Below are 20168 nucleotides of genomic sequence, written 5' to 3' on the forward strand. Positions count from 1 at the left end.
GGGAACTTTCAGGGGTGGTGTTCCTATGTGCTTGTTGCTCTTGTCTTTCTAGGTGTTAGAGGCCATTGCTTTGGTAGGTGCTGTTGGAGAAGCCATGATAAGTTGTTGCAGTTCATCTGGTAGATGGTACACATTGTAGCCCTGGTGGTGGTTGGCATACCGATCAAACAGGCTGTTTTGCTCTGGATGTTGTCGAGCGTCTCGAGTGTTGTTGGAACTGCACTTGATTAGGCAATTGGAGAATATTTCATCACATTCCAGACTTGTACTTTGGCCGTGGAAAGGTTTTTTGGGGCCAGGAAGTATGTCATTTTCAGCAGACTGCCCTGATTCTGTACCCAATTAATTTTTTCCAATTAAGGGGCAATATTAGCGTGGTCAATCCACCTAGCCTGCACATCTTTGGGTTGTGGGGGCGAAACCCACGCAAACACGGGGAGAATGTGCAAACTCCACACGGGCAGTGACCCAGAGCTGGGATCGAACCTGGGACCTCGGTGCCGTGAGGCTGCAGGGCTAACCCACTGCGCCACCATGCTGCCCTGACTGCCCTGATTCTGACCTGCTCTTGTAACCGAAGTATTATTGTGGCTGGTCCAGTTTGTTTCTGGTTAAAGCTGAGCCCCAGGCTCTTAGTGGTGAAGGAATCAATAATGGTAATGCTGTTGAATGTCAAATGGAGTTGGTTAAACTTGCTTGATGGAGATGGCGATTGTCTAGTTACTTGCTACTTTATCAGTACAAGCCCGTAAGTTAGTCAGGGCACGTGGACATGAACTGCTTCATTTTCTGAGGAGCGGCAAATGGAATGAACACAGGTGTTGCAACATGAATGGAAATGGGATAAAGTTGGTACATGGTAGCAAGATAGCAAGTTTTTTTAAAACCATTTTCCTGTGGTCAGAAAGTGGAATAGTTTCAGTAAATAATTTAGGTGGATCTGCTTCAGTATTCTACCTCAGTATTGTTAGTATTGAAGGCTGTAATTGAGCCATCAATTGCCCAGAGGGCAAGGCCAACTTTGCTAACATTTCCTTCAGGAATTTTGAAACCCTGACTGCTTTTGTGCATCTGTAACTGTTATGCGTCAGGTAAATAAATAGCATGGAACATTGTCCATGATACAGAATAATATTGTTTGTTTTTATAAAATATGTTAATAATTCTAACCTGGAAATTAGAAATGAAAACTCAGTTTTTTCCCTTTCAGATCTGCAGTCCTGTATGATTTGTGTAGCAAGAAGGATTACACCAGTGGAGAGATCGGTGTTTCCGTCCACTCCTGAAAGCTTTGTCACAAGACATGATATGACAGGTGAGCACTCGGAGTAACCACTTTGATTAACGGAAAAGGTGTGTTTAAGCTGTGAAATTTAAGTTACTTCATGTTTTAAGTTAGTTACAGAAAAAGGCTTTATTTATTTTGAATCCATTCTTTTAAAGCTTCAACAGCTGGAAGATTGAGAATTCTATGCTGGCCATTTAAAAGATATCACCTTATGAAAGATATGGTTGGAGCAATGCCTAATTTATTAATAACTTTTCTTTGGTGGTCAGAATTTTGCAACTATGCTTAACCCTGTTCATGTAAAATAGTTTAGAACATATTCATAAATTGTTTGATAATTTATTTTCCATTTTACTCCATTTGTTATAGAATCATAGAATTCCTACAGCGCAGACTTCCTACAGCGCAGAAGGAGATCATTCAGCCCATAGAGTCTGCCCCAACCCTCTGAAAAAGAACCCTACCTAGGCCGGCTTCCCCACCCTATCCCCGTAACCCACCTAACCTACACATCCTTAGACGTTAAGGGACAATATAGCATGGCCAATCCACCGAACCTGCGCATCTTTGGACTCTAGGAGGAAACCAAGGCACCCGAAGGAATCCCGCGCAGACACTGGGAGAAAGTGCAAATTCCACACAGTCACCCGAGACCGGAGTTGAACCCGGGTCCATGGTGCTGTGAGGCAGCAGTGCTAACTACCATAAGTGCTATCCTCTTACATTTTACTTTGTTTCTGAATAGCATGAATAGAGAGTGGGGATAAAGGGGTCTTTATCAGGATGGCAGCCGGTGACTAGTGGTGTACCTCAGGGGTCGGTGCTGGGACCACAAACTTTCACAATATACATTAATGATCTGGAGGAAGCAACTGAAGGCACTGTTGCTAAGTTTGCAGATATGCAAAGATCTGTAGACGGACAGGTAGTATTGAGGAAGCACGAGGGCTGCAGAAGGATTTGGACAAGCTAGGAGAGTGGGCGATGAAGTGGCAAATGAAATACAATGTGGAAAAGTGTGAGGTTATGCACTTTGGAAGGAGGAATTTAGGCATAGACTATTTTCTAAATGGGGAAATGCTTAGGAAAGCAGAAGCACAAAGGGACTTGGGAGTCCTTGTTCACGATTCTCTTAAGGTTAATGTGCAGGTTCAGTCAGCAGTTAAGAAGGCAAATGCAATGTTAGCATTCATGTTAAGAGGGCTAGAATACAAGACGAGGGATGTACTTCTGAGGCTGTATAAGGCTCTGGTCAGACCCCATTTGGAGTATTCTGAGCAGTTTTTGGGCCCCGTGTGGAAGGAAGGATGTGCTGGCCTTGGAAAGGGTCCAGAGGAGGTTCACAAGAATGATCCCTGGAATGAAGAACTTGTCGTATGAGGAACGGTTGAGGACTCTGGGTCTACTCATTGGAGCTTAGAAGGATGAGGGGGATCTTATTGAAACTTACAGGATACTGCGAGGCCTGGATAGAGTGGACGTGGAGAGGATGTTTCCTCTTGTAGGAAAAACTAGAAACAGAGGGCACCATCTCAGACTAAAGGGACGATCTTTTAAAACTTGAGATGAGCAATTTCTTCAGCCAGAGGGTGGTGAATCTGTGGAGCTCTTTACCGCATAAGGCTGTGGAGGCCAAGTCACTGAGTGTCTTTAAGATGGAGGTAGATAAGTTCTTGATTAATAAGGGGATCGGGTTATGGGGAGGAGGCAGGAGAATGGGGATGATAAAATATCAGCCATGATTGAATGACGGAGCAGACTCGATGGGCCGAGTGGCCTGATTATACTTCTATGTCTTACGGTCTTATTCTTTCCAAGTTTGATGTTCGAGTTACTTACCTTTGTCTCTGGAGTTCATGCGCGTCATCTGAAACTGGTCATTGACTAGATAAACACAAGTACCAAAGGTATTTTTTTTCAGATATCTGCGGCCCAGAGTTTAATATTGAGAATTTCAGGCATCAAATCCATCTCTTTTTCCTGCTAATTAATCAAACCAAACTGACAGTGTTGGTGTTCGGTACTTCTATTAGCTGAATTTCAAACCTTGTGACTACCTGCTTTAGCCTTCACAATATTGTCCAATTCCATCCCAAACTCTTATCACTCCTGCTGAAATCCTCATTCGGCAGCATTAGGCTTGATATGTCTCCTCAGTGCTGCGCCCTATGACTCGTGCAGTATAATGTCCCATAGTGATCTCTCACTCATGTCAGTTCTTTGTCGCCAAGCCCTTTTGGCTTTTTGGTCCCTGTTACGATCACCATAAAAGACATTGGGGATTGTCAATTTATGTCCCCATGGGCTTTGTAGAATATGAATTCCCCTATTGAGCGGGCACAGGTTCACTCAATAGGAGATGCATGGCGGGGGTTCAAAACCTGCAGTTAAGACCCGGGCTGGGATGCAAGTGATGTACACCGTGGCCGCGGCTCTTTTTGTTACTTTAATAAAGGGAGTTATTGTTAATAGACTTGCCTTGGCGAAGTTGCTACGTTGGCGACGAGGAGTAAAACATTTTTCCGAGCAGAATGTTGAATACAAGCCCCATCTCTGGTAAGGAACAAAATGCCTCTCTTCGAAAACTCAAACTTTGTAACTTTAACGGCAAAGACTGGGCTCAATAGGCGGAGCGCATGCGTTACTTCTTCTGATAACATCGTGGGAGACGAGAAGCTGAAAGTGATTCTGCTGACAGCATGCGGGATTCCAACATTGAGCACAATAAAAAGCCTGACCTACCCAGATGCCCCTGACTTGAAAACTTTTGACGAGCTTGTAGACCTAGTACAGAATCACTATGATCAGAAGCCCTCTATTATCCTCCAGAGATCCCGCTTTAATATGGCGAGGAAGACCCCAGAAGATAGTCACTGAATTTTTAAACCAGGTTGCAGAAACTGCCAGAACATTGTGAATTCGACCCATCCCTGACCGAGATTTGCGCGACAGATTGGTGTGTGGAATAAATAATGTCACAACTCAAAAAGTTACTGGCAGAGCCTAACCTGTATCTAAAAAACGTTATTGAGATCACCCTATCCCTGGAGAACACAGAAATAATAATAATATTAGGCTTACGTTAACACTGCAATGAAAATTACTGTGGAAAATCCCCTCGTCGCCACCCTACGGTGCCTGTTCGGGTGCACTGAGGGAGAATTCAGAATCACCTAACAAGCACGTCTTTCGGGACTTGTGGGAGGAAACTGGAGCACCCAGAGGAAACCCACACAGACACAGCGAGAACGTGCAGACTCCGCACAGACAGTGACCCAAGTGGGAATTGAACCTGGTACCCTGGCACTGTGAAGCAACTGTGCTAACGTGCAAAAGGGGCTCATGAGCTACAGAGGGCACCTGATAATAATGCTCTCCAGTTAGGGGGAGGAGCCTCCTACCCTCGGTTGAATGTGCCCATCACCAAGTTGGAGCTCGGCTGGTGTCCCCCAGCAATCAAGGAAATTTCATGATAATCCTAAGAATGCTAGGAAACCTGCTCTGGACGAATGCAAATACCAGATGATGGACTATTGTAAGCCATGTAAAAGAGTACAACCAAGGCAAGGCTATAGGAATTGGCAAAAGGTGTGCTGATCAGGGAAGAAGCCAAGGCAAGCATGTACCATGCAGGTATGTCCACTTCCAGATGAAGAGACTATGCAATTAAACTGTATCATCAATACCAAGGTCGCTCAAATAACGAAGAAGCTATTCGTAAACGGTCATCCATTAGAGTTGGGTTGCTGCCGTGTCTTGTCATTGGGGAACAGACATTTGATTGCCTCCAAACTGGTATCCAATGCTTGAGGTTGAAGACATGAGATCAACCATCTACATGAGGGAACCTTTCTGGGTTAAGGGTACTACAACAGCTCTGTGACCGACTAGCAGCAGTCTGTCTGCTTTCTACTCGTCATTGTGCAAGGACAGGGACCAAGTCTTAGGGGAGAGACTGGCGATTGGCTGGAGAGTTTCAGACTGGACGTTGGAGAACTGTGCAAAGTTATCAGCAAAAACCCTGATGTCTTCCAACAGGGCCTTGGGAAAATAAGAGGAGCCAGAGCCAAAATCCAAGTCAACCCCGACGTAATGCCTAAAAATTTCCGAGCAAGACCGGTTCCATATTCCCTGTTGGAGAAGGGAGAGACCAAGCTTGGGTGCCTGGAAAGTAGAGGTATAATAAGACCTGTGTAATTCGCAGAGTGGGCAGAATCGGTCAACCCGACCTTAAACCGGACAAATCGGTCTGCCTTTCCGGGGATTATAAACTTACGATTAATTGGGTTTCTAAATTGGATAGTTACCCCAAGCTGCAAGCAGAAGACCCATATGCCCCGGTCCAGTTTAACTCTGTGGGCTAGACAGCTGGTTTGTGATGCAGAACAAGGCCAGCAGCGTGGGTTCAATTTCCTTACCGGCTGAGATTATTCATGAAGGCCTGCCTTCTCAATCATGCCCCTCGCCTGAAGTATGGTGATCCTCTGCTTAAATCACCACCAGTCAGCTCTCCCCCTCAAAAGTGAAAGCAGCCTGTGGTCATCTGTGATTTTGGAAACTTTACCTTTCCTATGCCAAACTAGCAGGTAGCCAAATGTTCACTAAGTTAGATATGAGCCATGGTCATCTTCAGCTCTTAGTTAGACGTGCCGCGCCTTCCTGCAAATACGTCACAATCAGCATGCATAAGAACATGTATGAGTATACTTGCTTGCCCGTCAGGGTCTCATCATGTGCCATATTTCACCAGGTCATAGAAAACATACTCAAAGGATTACCCAAAATGGCAGTGGACTTCAGAAGCAGAGCATCCGGCAAACCATGATGGAGTCTTGTGGCGGATTTTGAAAGCAGGGATTCATCTCAAAAGGGTGACATGCGTTTTCCAAGTGAGCAAAGTGACCTATTCGGACTATCGGCTGGACACCCAGTGGAGGACAAGGTCGGGGCCATTAAGGAAGCACCAACTCCAAGAAAACCACGGAATTGAAATCATTCCTGGTATTCGTCAATTACCATGGGACGTTTATCCTGAATTTGGTCTCCTTGCTGTCACGGCTGCAAATGATGAATGAACCAGAAATGGTCTTTGGAGGGGAGGGGGGGTGCACAGGTGGAGGCATTTGAATGTAAAACGCCATTTTGGCCCATTTTGACCCATTAAAGGAACTCATCCTGACATGTGATGCTTCTTGTGGGTTTTGGACAGTACTCTCACATTGCTGGGAAGATGGAACAGAAAGACCCATCATCTTCACATTCAGGGCGCTCTTGGACGCTGAGCGAAGATACTCTCAGAATGAGAAGCAGTGTTTGGCAGTTGTGTTTGGTGTAAAAATAAAATTGTCCTGCCCATCTATGACAAGACTTTTATGATAGTGACTTACCCCACACACTTATTGGGCCTTTTTAAAGGAGTATGAAGCAATCTACCCCCTCTTCCCTGATACAGCAGTGGGCCCTGTTAGTTGCAGCTTATGAATATCTCTTGGAGCACCGCCCTGGAACGCGAATAGCTAACGCTGATGCCTTGAGTCGCCTCCCACTGCCCACCAGCCAGGTTCCCTTGTCAACATTGGAAAAGTCATGTTGGCACTGAATTTCTGAAGAGACATTACCAGTGTCTACAAAGCAAATCAAGACCAGGACACAAAAGGATGTAACACCGTGAAAGTTGAAGAACACGATCCTGAATGGCGGAGATCGAGGGCAACCCTCCTACATGACCGACATGAAACCTTATTTGACCAAGAAAGGTGAACTTGGTGTTGATGATGATATCATTCTTTGGGGGTCTCAGGTAGTCAGCCCCAGCCCTGGGTGGCACCCAATCCTACTGGAGCTATATACTAGCCACCCTGGTGTCTCTCAAATGAAAATGCTCACCAACAGCTGTGTCTAGTGGCCTAGTCTCAACTCAGCCATCACAGACCTGGTGAAGCAGTGAGATTCATAGAAGCATGCATAGAAAATTGGAGCAGAAGGAGTCCATTCGGCCCTTCAAGTCTGCTCTGCCACTCATTATGATCATGGCTGATCATCAAGTACAACCCTGATCCTCCGCTTCCCCCAAGATTCATGCCAGGAAAATCAGAAACACTCTTCAGCCTCACTACACCCATGAGAGTGGTCAGGCAGCCATGGGTGTGGGTGCTCGTAGACTTTGCCAGGCCTTTTCTTTTCTGTTTTTTATGTTTCTGTTCCTGGTGGGTGCACACTCCTCATGGGCTCCACAACCTCCCACGCTATGATCGAGAAACTATGACAAAGTTTTTGCACACATGGCATGCCAGAAGTCCTGGTTTCTGACTATGGCACAGCCTTCACCAGTGGGAAGTTCCAGGTATTCATCAAATTAAATGCTATCAGATTTATTAGAGCAGCACCATATCACCCATTGTCCAATGGACTGGCAGAATTGGCAGCGCAGAACTTAAAATCGGCATGGAAAACCAACCGATAGCATCAATGGAGACCAAATTGGCATGCTTTTTTAATTTCATTATAGGACCACTCCTCTCACAAGAATAGGAATCGCCCTGGCAGAACTGTTAACGGGACGGTGGCTTTGCACGAGATTAAGCCTACTGTTCCCAAACCTGGCAGGGAGGGTGGCATCCCAACAAGGGAATCAGAAAATAAATTGTGATTCTGTGAGATCCGAAAGAATATTCAAGACAGGCAACGTAGTCTATGTGAAGAACTTTGGAGATGGCTCTCGTTGGTCCCTGGAGTGATATTGGAGAAAATGGGGCCAGTATCCTCAAGTGTGAAGGTTCAGGATAAGGCCTTGAGAAAACACCTGGACCAACTTAGAAGTAGGGGGTCCATCCCTGTACAAGCCTCACCACCGACTACAAAGTTGGCAACTGCCTTTGCAGGTCTACCTCCCACACAGAACTCTGTGTCTGTCACGCCTGATGACGAGGACTCTGGTTCTGAGATGGAAGCAGAGGAATCAGGTATTCCATTGGTAGAAGACTCCAAGGAGGAATCCGCATCGGTAACTCTTTGGTGCTCTCTCTGGAAACGAAGATCACCAATGTGGTTCATGCCTCCAGATCATATTCAGACCTCAGGCCAATTGCGAAGAGGCAGAAGAGGCCTCCTCGGCGTGGGAGTACGATGGGGGAAACGGACTTAAGGGGGAGAGGGGAAACTGACTTAAGGGGGGGGAAACGGACTTAGGGGGGGGGGGAAACGGACTTAAGGGGAGGGGGGGGGCGGAGGAATGTTACGATGACCACAAAGGACAAGGGACTGTAAATAGGTTTCCCCGTGGGCTTTGTGGAATACAAATTCCCCTATTGAGCAGGAGGAGGTTCACCCAATAGGAGATGCATGGTGGGAGTTTAAAACCCCAAGTTCTGACCTGGACCGGCCGCTCCATAGGTCCCTGGACTGGGGCGCAAATGTTGTCTGCCGTGGCTGCGGGCGCTTTTGTTGCTTTAATAAAGGCGGTTCTTGTTAGTAACCTGGCCTTGGTGATGTTATGACCATCCCCCTTTGTATTGACTTTCAAATTATTATTGTTTTCAAATCTCTCCAATGATTGTCTGTGCAAGTTTCAATTCCATGATCTTCAAACTGTACAATTGTGGGTTTTCCCCCATAGTTATCCACTCCAGTATTGATTCAGTGGCTGCACAAATTCTGATTGTACACACATCTACCTCGTTACCGTCTCTCCACCTTCAAAAGTATTCACAAAATTTATCGATTTTCATCAGTAATTTGAATCATTTTTCATAATTTCACTCTGTCCTGCTCAGGTCATACATACAACCTATCCCACCCCAATCCCCATCGTACAACTTTGGGACCTTTTAAAGCCTAAAAGATATAAACTCCCAAGTTGATAATGCAGACGCTTTTATTGATAATCTGGCTACATAATTTGAATGATGAGGTGAATCTTTATCTATCACTTGGAATAGTGAACGAGATTGTCTGAATGCTTAAACACAAACTTATCAATGGTTGAAGGGTGTTTTGTAAATTCCAGAATTCTGGTTAGTTCTGAATTATACCTGATTCTAGGCTAAGCACACCATGTAAATGTACATTATTCTTTGTATCAATCCCTGATTTACTTTACTCTTTCCTGTTCTAGCAATTGAACTGATTCTGATCCTATGTTAAGTTCCTTTCCTCTCATTCCTATTTTCAGGCAAGATTACTTCAATAGATCCAAGTGCCATGCGTGCCTCGATGAAACAAGGCTGGGAAGATCTTGTAAGAAGGTGCATACAGAGGTTCTTTCATCATAATGATGGACAACCATGGTCTCTGAAAAGACATTATCAAGAAGGTGAAGTATTTCAAAATGGCATTGGCCTAGAAAAATAGTTATTGATTTATTATGAGCCCCACATATTATTTTTTAAGTGGAATTGAGACCGAGTGATGTGGGGATTGGTGAAAGAAAAGGGCAAGCCCTCAAATGAAATGCACCATTATAGACCGAAGACATTGTAGTTTTGCAACCAGGCACTGATTTATTTATTTTTATTCATTCATGGGATGTGGGCTTCGCTGGCTAGACCAGCATTTATTACCCGTCCCTAATTGGCACTGAGAAGGTGGTGAGGGGCTGCTGCCTTGAACTGCTGCAGTCCCTGTGGTGCAGGTACACCCACAATGCTGTTCACGAGGGAGTACTAGGATTTTAATCCAGTGACTGTCAAGGAACGATAATATATTTCCAAGTCAGCATGGTGAGTGACTTGGAGGGGAACCTCCAGGTGGTGATGTTCCCATGTATCTGCTGTCCTTGTCCTTCTAGATGGTAGTAGTCGTGGGTTTGGAAGGTACTGCCTAAGGAGCCTTGGTGAGTTCCTGCAGGGTAATGTTTAGATGGTACACACTGCTGCTACTGTGTGTCACTGCTGGAGGGAGTGAATGTTTGTGGATGAGGTTTTGATCACGCAGGCTATTCTGTCCTGGATGGCGTTGAGCTTGGAGTGCTGTTGGAGCTGCACTCATCCAGGAAAATGGAGAGAATCCCATCAAGTAGGTCCACAACCTGAGGAACTCCTGCAGTGATATCCTGGAATTGAGATGACTGACCTGCAACAACCACAACCATCTTCCTTTGTGCTAGGTATGTCTCCAACGAGTGGAGAGTTTCCCCCTGATTCCCATTGACTCCAGATTTGCTGGGGCTCCTTGATGCCATGCTCGATCAAATGCTGCCTTGATGTCCGGGGCAGTCACTCTTGCCTTACCTTTGAACTCCAGCTCTTTCAGACATGTTTGAAGCAAAGCTATAATGAGGTCTGGTGCTGAGTGACCCTGGTAAATTACTGCTGTTTTCTGACTCTTCCTATGCCTGAGTACATTGGCTGAATTTGGGTGTTGTATGTAGTGGCTGACACAATGAGCTCACCTAATTCTTTAACTGTTCCTGGAGCGCATAAAGGCCACCAGGTACACCCATTTCAGAAAATATTGGGACAATCTCAGCAGGTCTGACAGCATCTGTGGAGAGAGAACGAAGGTAATAGTCTGGATGACTCTTCGTCAAAGTGTCATCAGCTCTAATGAAACATTAGCTCAGTTCTCCTCCACAGATGCTGTCAGATCTGCTGAGATTGTCCAACATTTTCTGTTTTGTTTCAGATTACAACATCTGTAGTAATATGCTTTTATCATCCATTTCAGAGTTTGCTAATCATTTTGTAATTTTTTTTAAAAGCGCTGATAATGTTTTGAAACTATTAGAACGAACAAGCTTCAGCTTCCCAATTTCAATTGAAGTTCATCTTCTCCCTCTAGCTCAGCTATATTTTGTTGTATTTTATCTATTTTGTTTCGTTCTTAACATTTGTCGAGAAAACAAAAGATTTTCTCAGTACAAAGCAAAATGCGTAATAGCAATGTGTAAAGATTTTGAAAGTTCTATTTCTGCATTACTGACTATACTGCTACTTAATGTAATTGGCATATTGACCTAGTCGATTATGTTCTTTAACTCTTTTCCTTTCCTAATTAGCCTTGACGCAAGGCCAAGCTGAGAGTCCCCTTTATCGATTTTCCTTGTCGGATGGCACTATAGTCACTGCACAAACCAAGACCAAACTTTTACGCAACCCAGCATCCAATGAGTCTGTTGGCTTTGGCTCTACACACTTGCTGCAAAGGTACAGGAACTTGCTGATATCTGCAACTGTTAGATAGAAAATCTTTTTTTTACGTTATCCTAGAATATAATATAATATTTGTATTATAGCTGCCTATCAGTTCCTCCATAGATTTGATCAGGTAAATTCACTGGGACATAGTATGTAACCCATTGTCTTTGTTGCTATTTTTTTCTGTTTCTGCGGCACAGCATTTAATAACTGCAGGTTCAAGAATTGCCGTGTCTGTGTGAATTCTACTTTCCCCAGCTCGCTGGATGACTTTTCAGATTTGCACAAGTTGACTTTATTTTTTATGGGTGACACGGTAGCACAGTGGTTAGCACTGTTGCTTCACAGCGCCAGAGACCCAGGTTCGATTCCTGGCTTGGGTCGCTGTCTGTGTGGAGACTGCACGCTCTCCCCGTGTCTGCGTGGGTTTCCTCTGGGCGCTCCGGTTTCCTCCCACAAGTCCCGAAAGAAGTGCTTGTTAGGTAAATTGGACATTCTGAATTCTCCCTCAGTGTACCCGAGCAGGCGTCGGAGTGTGGCAACTAGGGGATTTTCACGGTAACTTCATTGCAGTGTTAATATAAGCCTACTTGTGACACTAATAAAAATTCTTATTATTATTGTGATCCCTCACTACTTGACTGAACTCATCACCTCCTGTGAAGGCCTTTCTGATGCCCAGAGCCTACAGTGTGGGAAGTCATATCGTATCTCACTATGGTTACTGTACATTTTTTAAGTTCATTCATGGCATGTTGGCTTAGCTGGCTAGGCCAGCATTTATTACCCATCCCTAATTGCCCTTGAGATGGTGGTGGTGAGTGGCCTTCTTGAACAGCTGCAGTCCATATAGCTTAGGAACACCTACAGTGCTGCTAAGGAGAGAGTTCCAGGATTTTGACTCTTCAACAGTGAAGGAATGGAAATATATTGCCAAGTCAGGATGGTGATTTGGAGGAGAACTTCTAGGGGTGGTGTTTCCATGTGTCTGCTGTCCTTGTCCTTCTAGGTGGTAGTGACTGTGGGTTTGGAAGGTGCAGCCTTAGGAGCCTTGGTGAGTTCCTGCAATGCGTCTTGTAGATGGTACATACTGCTACCACTGTGCATCAGTGGTGGAGGGAGTGAATATTTGTGGATGGGGTGCCTGTCAAACGGACTGCTTTGTGCCCGATAGTGTCAAGTTTTATCCAGGCAAATGTAGAGTATTCCATCTCACTTGTGTCTTGAAGGTGGTGGACAAACTTCGGGGAGTTAGGAGGTGAGTTACTCGCCTGCGGGATTCCTAGCCTCTGACCTACTCTTGTAGCCACAGTATTTATATTGTTAGTCCAATTAGGTCTCTGGTCAATGGTAAACCCCGCTCCCGACACCCAGGATAATTTTTTTGTCGTTTCCTGAATCGATTTGTCAGTTGGTAATTTTATTGAAAGTTTAAATTCTGAGTTGCTTTTTGTGACTTTACAATATGAAAGATGTTCCATCACTGCCAACGCAGAGTTTGTCCAGCTATGGACCAGTTAGACCTGCAAAGAATCTGCAGATTTTGTCTGTCCTGGAACAAAACAGCACAGAAAGATGGGTTGCGTCACTAGAGCTCATTCATGCTTTGGGTCGATTTATTTATAAAACTATCTGGTAAATATTGAACTTCTATGCTTTTGCCTTCACTTGAATAATATTTGAGTTTTCTGGAAATTTGGCTTTAGTTGCAGAGGTTCCAAAGGAGCCAGGTAGAGTTTTTTATATCTGCTTATCCAAGTTAAACTTGTGCACGTAGATTACTTCTGCTCATTCTCAGTTGTGTTATACAGGCAGGGTCAACACCATAAGGGCTATAATGAAAGCTGCAAATAATAACCGCTTATTGTCGAAAAGCCCCATGTCGCCAAATTCCAGCGCCTGTTCGGGGAGGCTGGTACGGGAATTGAACCCACGCTGCTGGCATTGTTCTTCATTAAGAGCCAGCTGTTTAGCCCACTGTGATAAATCAGCCCCTGCTAAATTAATAGTTGCTACAATAGATTAGTCTATTAACTATGTCAACAATTCTAGAGTAAGGGCGGCATGTGGCGCAGTGGTTAGTGCTGAGCACCCGGTTCGAATCCCGGCCCTGGGTCACTGTCCGTGTGGAGTTTGCACATTTTCCCCATGTCTGCATGGGTTTCATCCCCACAACCCAAAAGATATGCGGGTTAGGTGGATTGGTCATGCTAAATTCGCCCTTAATTGGAAAAAAAAATAATTGGGTACTCTAAATTTAAAAAAAAACAATTATCATATTATTTGCTTTTAGTGTGCGTTAGCTTTGAGAAGTCGGATAGCAATAGAGTTGAACAGAGAATGGAGATCTTGGGTGAGAGAATGGGGTTAGACAAGTCCAGATTTTTAATAATTGGAATATCCAAAGTGTGGCATTATGTGTGTTTTATTTAATAAGATGCTATAATTATTAACAATATCATTATTGGGCTTTATCTTTCCCAAGTGAAGGAAATTCACCATTTCTAATGTTGAATCTAACACCCAGTAACCTCCTTCTACTTATAGGGAACAGAATGGTTGCAGATTGAACCAAACCAACATGGGGCAAGAAATGATGAAAACACTTGCTACAGCAAGCACAAACTCTTCAAGCAATATGAGCATGTCATCAGGGGCAGCAGGACAGGGAATGCAAGTGCACAATAGTATGACCTATGGTGCAAATAATTTGAATGACCCCAGTTCTATGGGGCAAATGGGAAGGTTTGGTGCAGGAAGTGGGACTGCTGGTGCAATGAACCATGGGTCTGGTATGCAGACACCTAACTTGCAGGGGAACAGCTATGCACTCACCATGAACAGTCCCCCACACAGTAGCCCTGGGGTGAATACAACCCAACAGAATCTAATGCTTTCACCGAGGCATCGGGTAAGTCCACGAATGGGACCAAGCCAGTATTCTACAGCTGGTGGCATGCAATCGCCGGTGGGACATATGAACACCACAGGAAGTAGCACCTTCTCTAGTAGTTCCCTTAATGCACTTCAAGCCATAAGTGAAGGATTGGGAGTTTCACTCCTGTCATCACTATCATCACCTGGTCAAAAAATGGAAACTTCCCCAAATGTGAACTTGCTCCAGCAATCAAAGATGGGGAGCATGGATCTAAAAGATTCTCCTGGCCTTTTTGGGGAACACAACCAGGTTGAGAGCACAGTGAGTCGACCAGAAAGTAGAGATGCTCAGAGCGAACAGAAGAGCATCAAGGAAGGAAATCTGACCATTTTTGGTAACAGTGACAACATAGAGGGCCAGAGACGATTCCATGAGAACAAAAATCACACCAAACTTTTGCAGTTACTGACCTCTCCCTCCGATGACATGGGATTGACTTCTTTAACAAACTCCAACTTGGATTCTAGTGCGAAAGACTCTTCTCCAGGGATCACGAGCCCGACCGGGGTCTCCTCATCCTCGGCTGTAGCTGGTGGCAACTCTGCAACCACGTTGCATGGCTCCTCTTTACAAGAGAAACACAAAATCTTACACAAGCTGTTGAAGAATGGAAACTCTCCCGCTGAAGTAGCCAAGCTTACTGCAGAGGCTACGGGTAAAGAGTCTTGTCAGGACTCTGGCAGTATGACACCAGTGGGAGACGCTGTCATCAAGCAAGAACAGATGAGCCCGAAGAAGAAGGAAAATAATGCACTACTGCGATACCTGTTAGATAAAGATGATCCGAAAGAACTCACTTTAAAGGATATTAAACCTAAAATTGAAGGAGTGGACAAAATGGATCCTTGTCATGGAGTAAAAATGTCAGGTTCAATACAGGTGAAAGATGAAGTGCGTATCAAGACTGAACCAACTGACCAGGTGAAAGAAAAATAATTTCATTTTTCTACTTGGAAATCATTTTTTAAATCGCCTATAGTGTTTTATTAATAAAAATTGATTACTTAATGAGGTATATGTAATGCTTGATAATGGATGCGCCAATGCCCTAGGAACCCTGGTTATAGTGCTCCGTGTACAAGAGTTAGCTAATAGGCTGTCTTCACTTCCCCCACCCCCTTACCATATTTTCCATCATTGCATCTCTTCATTGCTGTTCCCTGTTGTATCAAAAATTCAAGAATCAGCCTTGGGGAGTGAGGTTGATTCATCATTCCTTGTGATCTGAAAGAGCCTGTTCTGACAATAGGGTAATATGCCTGTTTCAGAGGATGAATGAAGTAAGCATATCTTTCCTGCCAGAGTCCAGGGATCCACGAGCACAGGTTGCCACTTGTATTTCAGCAGGTCTGGCAGCATCTGAGGAGAGAGAAAACAGAGTTAACATTTTGAGTCCGGATGACTCGAAATTCAAGTCTTAGTGACTTGGGTTCTGTAGAAGGGTAATTTAGACTTTAATGTTAACTCTCTCTGTCATTGGCAAATAGGGTTAAGGAAAATCCCAAGGCTTTTTACACTTACATAAAAAGCAAGAGGGTAGCCAGGGAAAGGGTTGGCCCACTGAAGGATAGGCAAGGGAATCTATGTGTGGAGCCAGAGGAAATGGGCGAGGTACTAAATGAATACTTTGCATCAGTATTCACCAAAGAGAAGGAATTGGTAGATGTTGAGTCTGGAGAAGGGGGTGTAGATAGCCTGGGTCACATTGTGATCCAAAAAGACGAGGTGTTGGGTGTCTTAAAAAATATTAAGGTAGATAAGTCCCCAGGGCCGGATGGGATCTACCCCAGAATACTGAAGGAGGCTGGAGAGGAAATTGCTGAGGCCTTGACAGAAATCTTTGGATCCTCGCTGTCTTCAGGGGATGTCCCGGAGGACTGGAGAATAGCCAATGTTGTTCCTCTGTTTAAGAAGGGTGGCAGGGATAATCCCGGGAACTACAGGCCGGTGAGCCTTACTTCAGTGGTAGGGAAATTACTGGAGAGAATTCTTCGAGACAGGATCTACTCCCATTTGGAAGCAAATGGACGTATTAGTGAGAGGCAGCACGGTTTTGTGAAGGGGAGGTCGTGTCTCACTAACTTGATCGAGTTTTTCGAGGAGGTCACTAAGATGATTGATGCAGGTAGGGCAGTAGATGTTGTCTATATGGACTTCAGTAAGGCCTTTGACAAGGTCCCTCATGGTAGACTAGTACAAAAGGTGAAGTCACACGGGATCAGGGGTGAACTGGCAAGGTGGATACAGAACTGGCTAGGCCATAGAAGGCAGAGGGTAGCAATGGAGGGATGCTTTTCTAATTGGAGGGCTGTGACCAGTGGTGTTCCACAGGGATCAGTGCTGGGACCTTTGCTCTTTGTAGTATATATAAATGATTTGGAGGAAAATGTAACTGGTCTGATTAGTAAGTTTGCAGACGACACAAAGGTTGGTGGAATTGCGGATAGCGATGAGGACTGTCTGAGGATACAGCAGGATTTAGATTGTCTGGAGACTTGGGCGGAGAGATGGCAGATGGAGTTTAACCTGGACAAATGTGAGGTAATGCATTTTGGAAGGGCTAATGCAGGTAGGGAATATACAGTGAATGGTAGAACCCTCAGGAGTATTGAAAGTCAAAGAGATCTAGGAGTACAGGTCCACAGATCACTGAAAGGGGCTACACAGGTGGAGAAGGTAGTCAAGAAGGCATACGGCATGCTTGCCTTCATTGGCCGGGGCATTGAGTATAAGAATTGGCAAGTCATGTTGCAGCTGTATAGAACCTTAGTTAGGCCACACTTGGAGTATAGTGTTCAATTCTGGTCGCCACACTACCAGAAGGATGTGGAGGCTTTAGAGAGGGTGCAGAAGAGATTTACCAGAATGTTGCCTGGTATGGAGGGCATAAGCTATGAGGAGCGATTGAATAAACTCGGTTTGTTCTCACTGGAACGAAGGAGGTTGAGGGGCGACCTGATAGAGGTATACAAAATTATGAGGGGCATAGACAGAGTGGATAGTCAGAGGCTTTTCCCCAGGGTAGAGGGGTCAATTACTAGGGGGCATAGGTTTAAGGTGAGAGGGGCAAAGTTTAGAGTAGATGTACGAGGCAAGTTTTTTACGCAGAGGGTAGTGGGTGCCTGGAACTCACTACCGGAGGAGGTAGTGGAGGCAGGGACGATAGGGACATTTAAGGGGCATCTTGACAAATATATGAATAGGATGGGAATAGAAGGATACGGACCCAGGAAGTGTAGAAGATTGTAGTTTAGTCGGGCAGTATGGTCGGCACGGGCTTGGAGGGCCGAAGGGCCTGTTCCTGTGCTGTACATTTCTTTGTTCTTTGTTCTTTGTTCTCTCCACAAATGCTGCCAGACCTGCCGAGTTCATCCAAGATTTTCTGTTTTAATCCCTGGAGCATTAGCCTGGTCTCTGGATTACTAATCCAGTGATATTACCACTACTCCATTGACACCTCCTCTGCATGTGCCCCCCACTCCATAGTTTAGCTACCATAAGCACTTCGTTTACCTCTTGTTTTGAATGAACATTTGCTTCTAGATTTTTCACTTTTTAAAAAATCATCTTATTTATAATATTTTATTGTACATTTTCTTGAGAATAGATTTTATTATGTAGACCTATTCATGGCACTTCTGGTGACAGGACCATTGCAAATGACTCATTTCCAGTTAAATAAAGCTAATAATGTGCACAGAAATTAGATAAAATAGCTTGGGTTTCTTTTGTTGAACTTTGCACAAACAAAGCAAAAATTATGTTTTGTTACTTGGTGGCTTGAGCAAACAAGCAGTTACTGTGATTATTTGACTTAAATTTGCTCTCATTCAGTTAGGTTGGGCCTTAGACTCTTAATATTGATTTTTCTTATATTTTGTATTTCAGACGAGCAATGAATTGGACACTTTAGATGATATTTTGGGTGATTTGCCCCAGTATTATTCTGATTCTGGGAATAGCAACACTATGATAAACAAACAAGCAATGTTTCAGGATGTCATGGCATTTGAAAGAGGTCACTCGCTTTCCCCAGGAGCACCGAAGCAAATCCGTGGCGGTAAGTTGGTTCTGTTACTCATGGTGGAATCGTTCTTCTATATCAAGGGAAGAAAAACTGTGCCACCTGCTGTCTAAATCTGCTAATGCATGTAGCTCTTTAACATGCAGGAAACTTCAGTCTTTAGGAATAAATTATAAACAATGTACATCATGTCAGAGAATCGGGCGACAGTGCCCTGCACTACCTGAGAGGTTTTGAGATTTGGAGTGGCCTTCTTGATAGCTGGGAACCTTCCCGGCTTTCCTACCTCTATTTTCTCCCTCAATGGAGGGAAGAAGCACATTTTGAAAATTGACCAAAGGCCTGAAACCGTCCCATCAAAAATACAAGAGGGTCAAACAACATGGTCCAGAGGAAGGCCCTTCTTTTCTTTCTGGGACAAGGATTGGTATGGAGTTCTTTGTGTTGCTGATTGTATAAAGTCCAAAATGCCCCAAAACTCGCAATCTGCTGCCGAAAACCTTTTTCACACCCCAGACATTGCCAAGGGGCATTCTTGCATTGCTGCATCAGGGCTAGGATATTACTGGAACCTGGAGCGCAGACAAGCCCAGGTCATCAAATGCTTAAATGTACTTCAGATACATTTTACTTGCCTAGCACACAGGCAAAGGTTGGAGGCAGATACTGAAAATCGGCTAATATCAGCAATGTATTTTGTTTCTGTTTTTAATTCTGAAGTTTAAAGCTTGGCTGAGAACTTTATGCAGTCTAGACAATTAACTTGGAAGTAATTGGGTTCATCAGGATATCATGAAGTGGACAAATTTCTAAAATTGATAAATGGAGTTTTGAATTTATACTGTTTCACTGCTTGCTTTTATTTCAAAATAATTAATGAAATTTAGTATCTGAGTTCATTTTCAAGATGGTCTTGCTTTTGATTTTTCCATTTTGTGAGATTGAATTGTATTTGATATTGTATATTTGATGAAATCAAATGTTTATTACTTATTCAGTAGGGTATGAATTATTAAGTTCATTAAAAAAACAAAACAATTATTTGGGCAAAAAGGAAAGCTTCACATTGAGAGTCATTTAAAAAAATAAAATATATATATATATAATGCAAGTATTTGTGTAGTGCCTCTTGTGTCCTCGGGACGTCCCAAAGCACTTCATCACTGAGTTGCTTTCAAATGTAATCACTGTTGTTTTATAGACAAATGCAGCAGCCAACTTGTGCACAAACATCAATGGGATAAATGGACAATTACTTCCCTTAAGTCATTGAAGTTAAAACTTGGCTCAGAAATTAATTAATCATCAAATGCAGTGCTTAAGTTGCACTCGCCTACAGGATTTTTACAACTAACTGGGGGAAATGCAGCTTGAGCACCATGTTTTCTCATAGTTTAAATACTGTTCAGCATACCTTCTAACACAAGTAAGGCCTAACATCGATTTTAATCGTATTTTTTGTTTTAATGGTTTGTTCTTAAAATATATGACTTAAAATATATAGTTTGCCTTTAACGGGGGGATGTTAATGACTTGTTGAATAGCTTGGAGACACTACTGAGCCAGCTATGGTAACAAAACTGAATTCTCTCACAGTTGAAGTTAAACTCTGATTACCATCTGTATTCATTAGTTTCTTTGTCATCTTCTCCAATGATGCTGGTACTTTTTTTTGAACAAAAGGAAGAATATTTTAAATAATGTAATATGTAGGGCTTTCTCTACTTCTGTACTATTCAGCAGATTATTATTTTCAAAAAGCATAAAAATGAAAGACTTCAATCT

General features: G+C 43.8%; 1 protein-coding gene across 7 annotated transcripts in view; it reads left to right on the forward strand.

The window, feature by feature from the left end:
• The window catches only part of LOC140428543 (nuclear receptor coactivator 3-like), a 326952-nt gene that overhangs the window by 265256 nt on the left and 41528 nt on the right, over positions 1-20168 (forward strand). For all 7 annotated transcript variants that reach the window (XM_072515140.1, XM_072515137.1, XM_072515136.1 and 4 more), the window contains 5 exons: positions 1211-1315; positions 9459-9599; positions 11283-11430; positions 13969-15280; positions 18248-18419. In XM_072515140.1, coding sequence (XP_072371241.1) covers positions 1211-1315; positions 9459-9599; positions 11283-11430; positions 13969-15280; positions 18248-18419 — 1878 coding nt within the window. The remainder of the gene's footprint in view (positions 1-1210; positions 1316-9458; positions 9600-11282; positions 11431-13968; positions 15281-18247; positions 18420-20168) is intronic.

This window comes from Scyliorhinus torazame, chromosome 8 (assembly GCF_047496885.1).
Source record: "Scyliorhinus torazame isolate Kashiwa2021f chromosome 8, sScyTor2.1, whole genome shotgun sequence".
Lineage (NCBI taxonomy): Eukaryota > Metazoa > Chordata > Chondrichthyes > Carcharhiniformes > Scyliorhinidae > Scyliorhinus > Scyliorhinus torazame.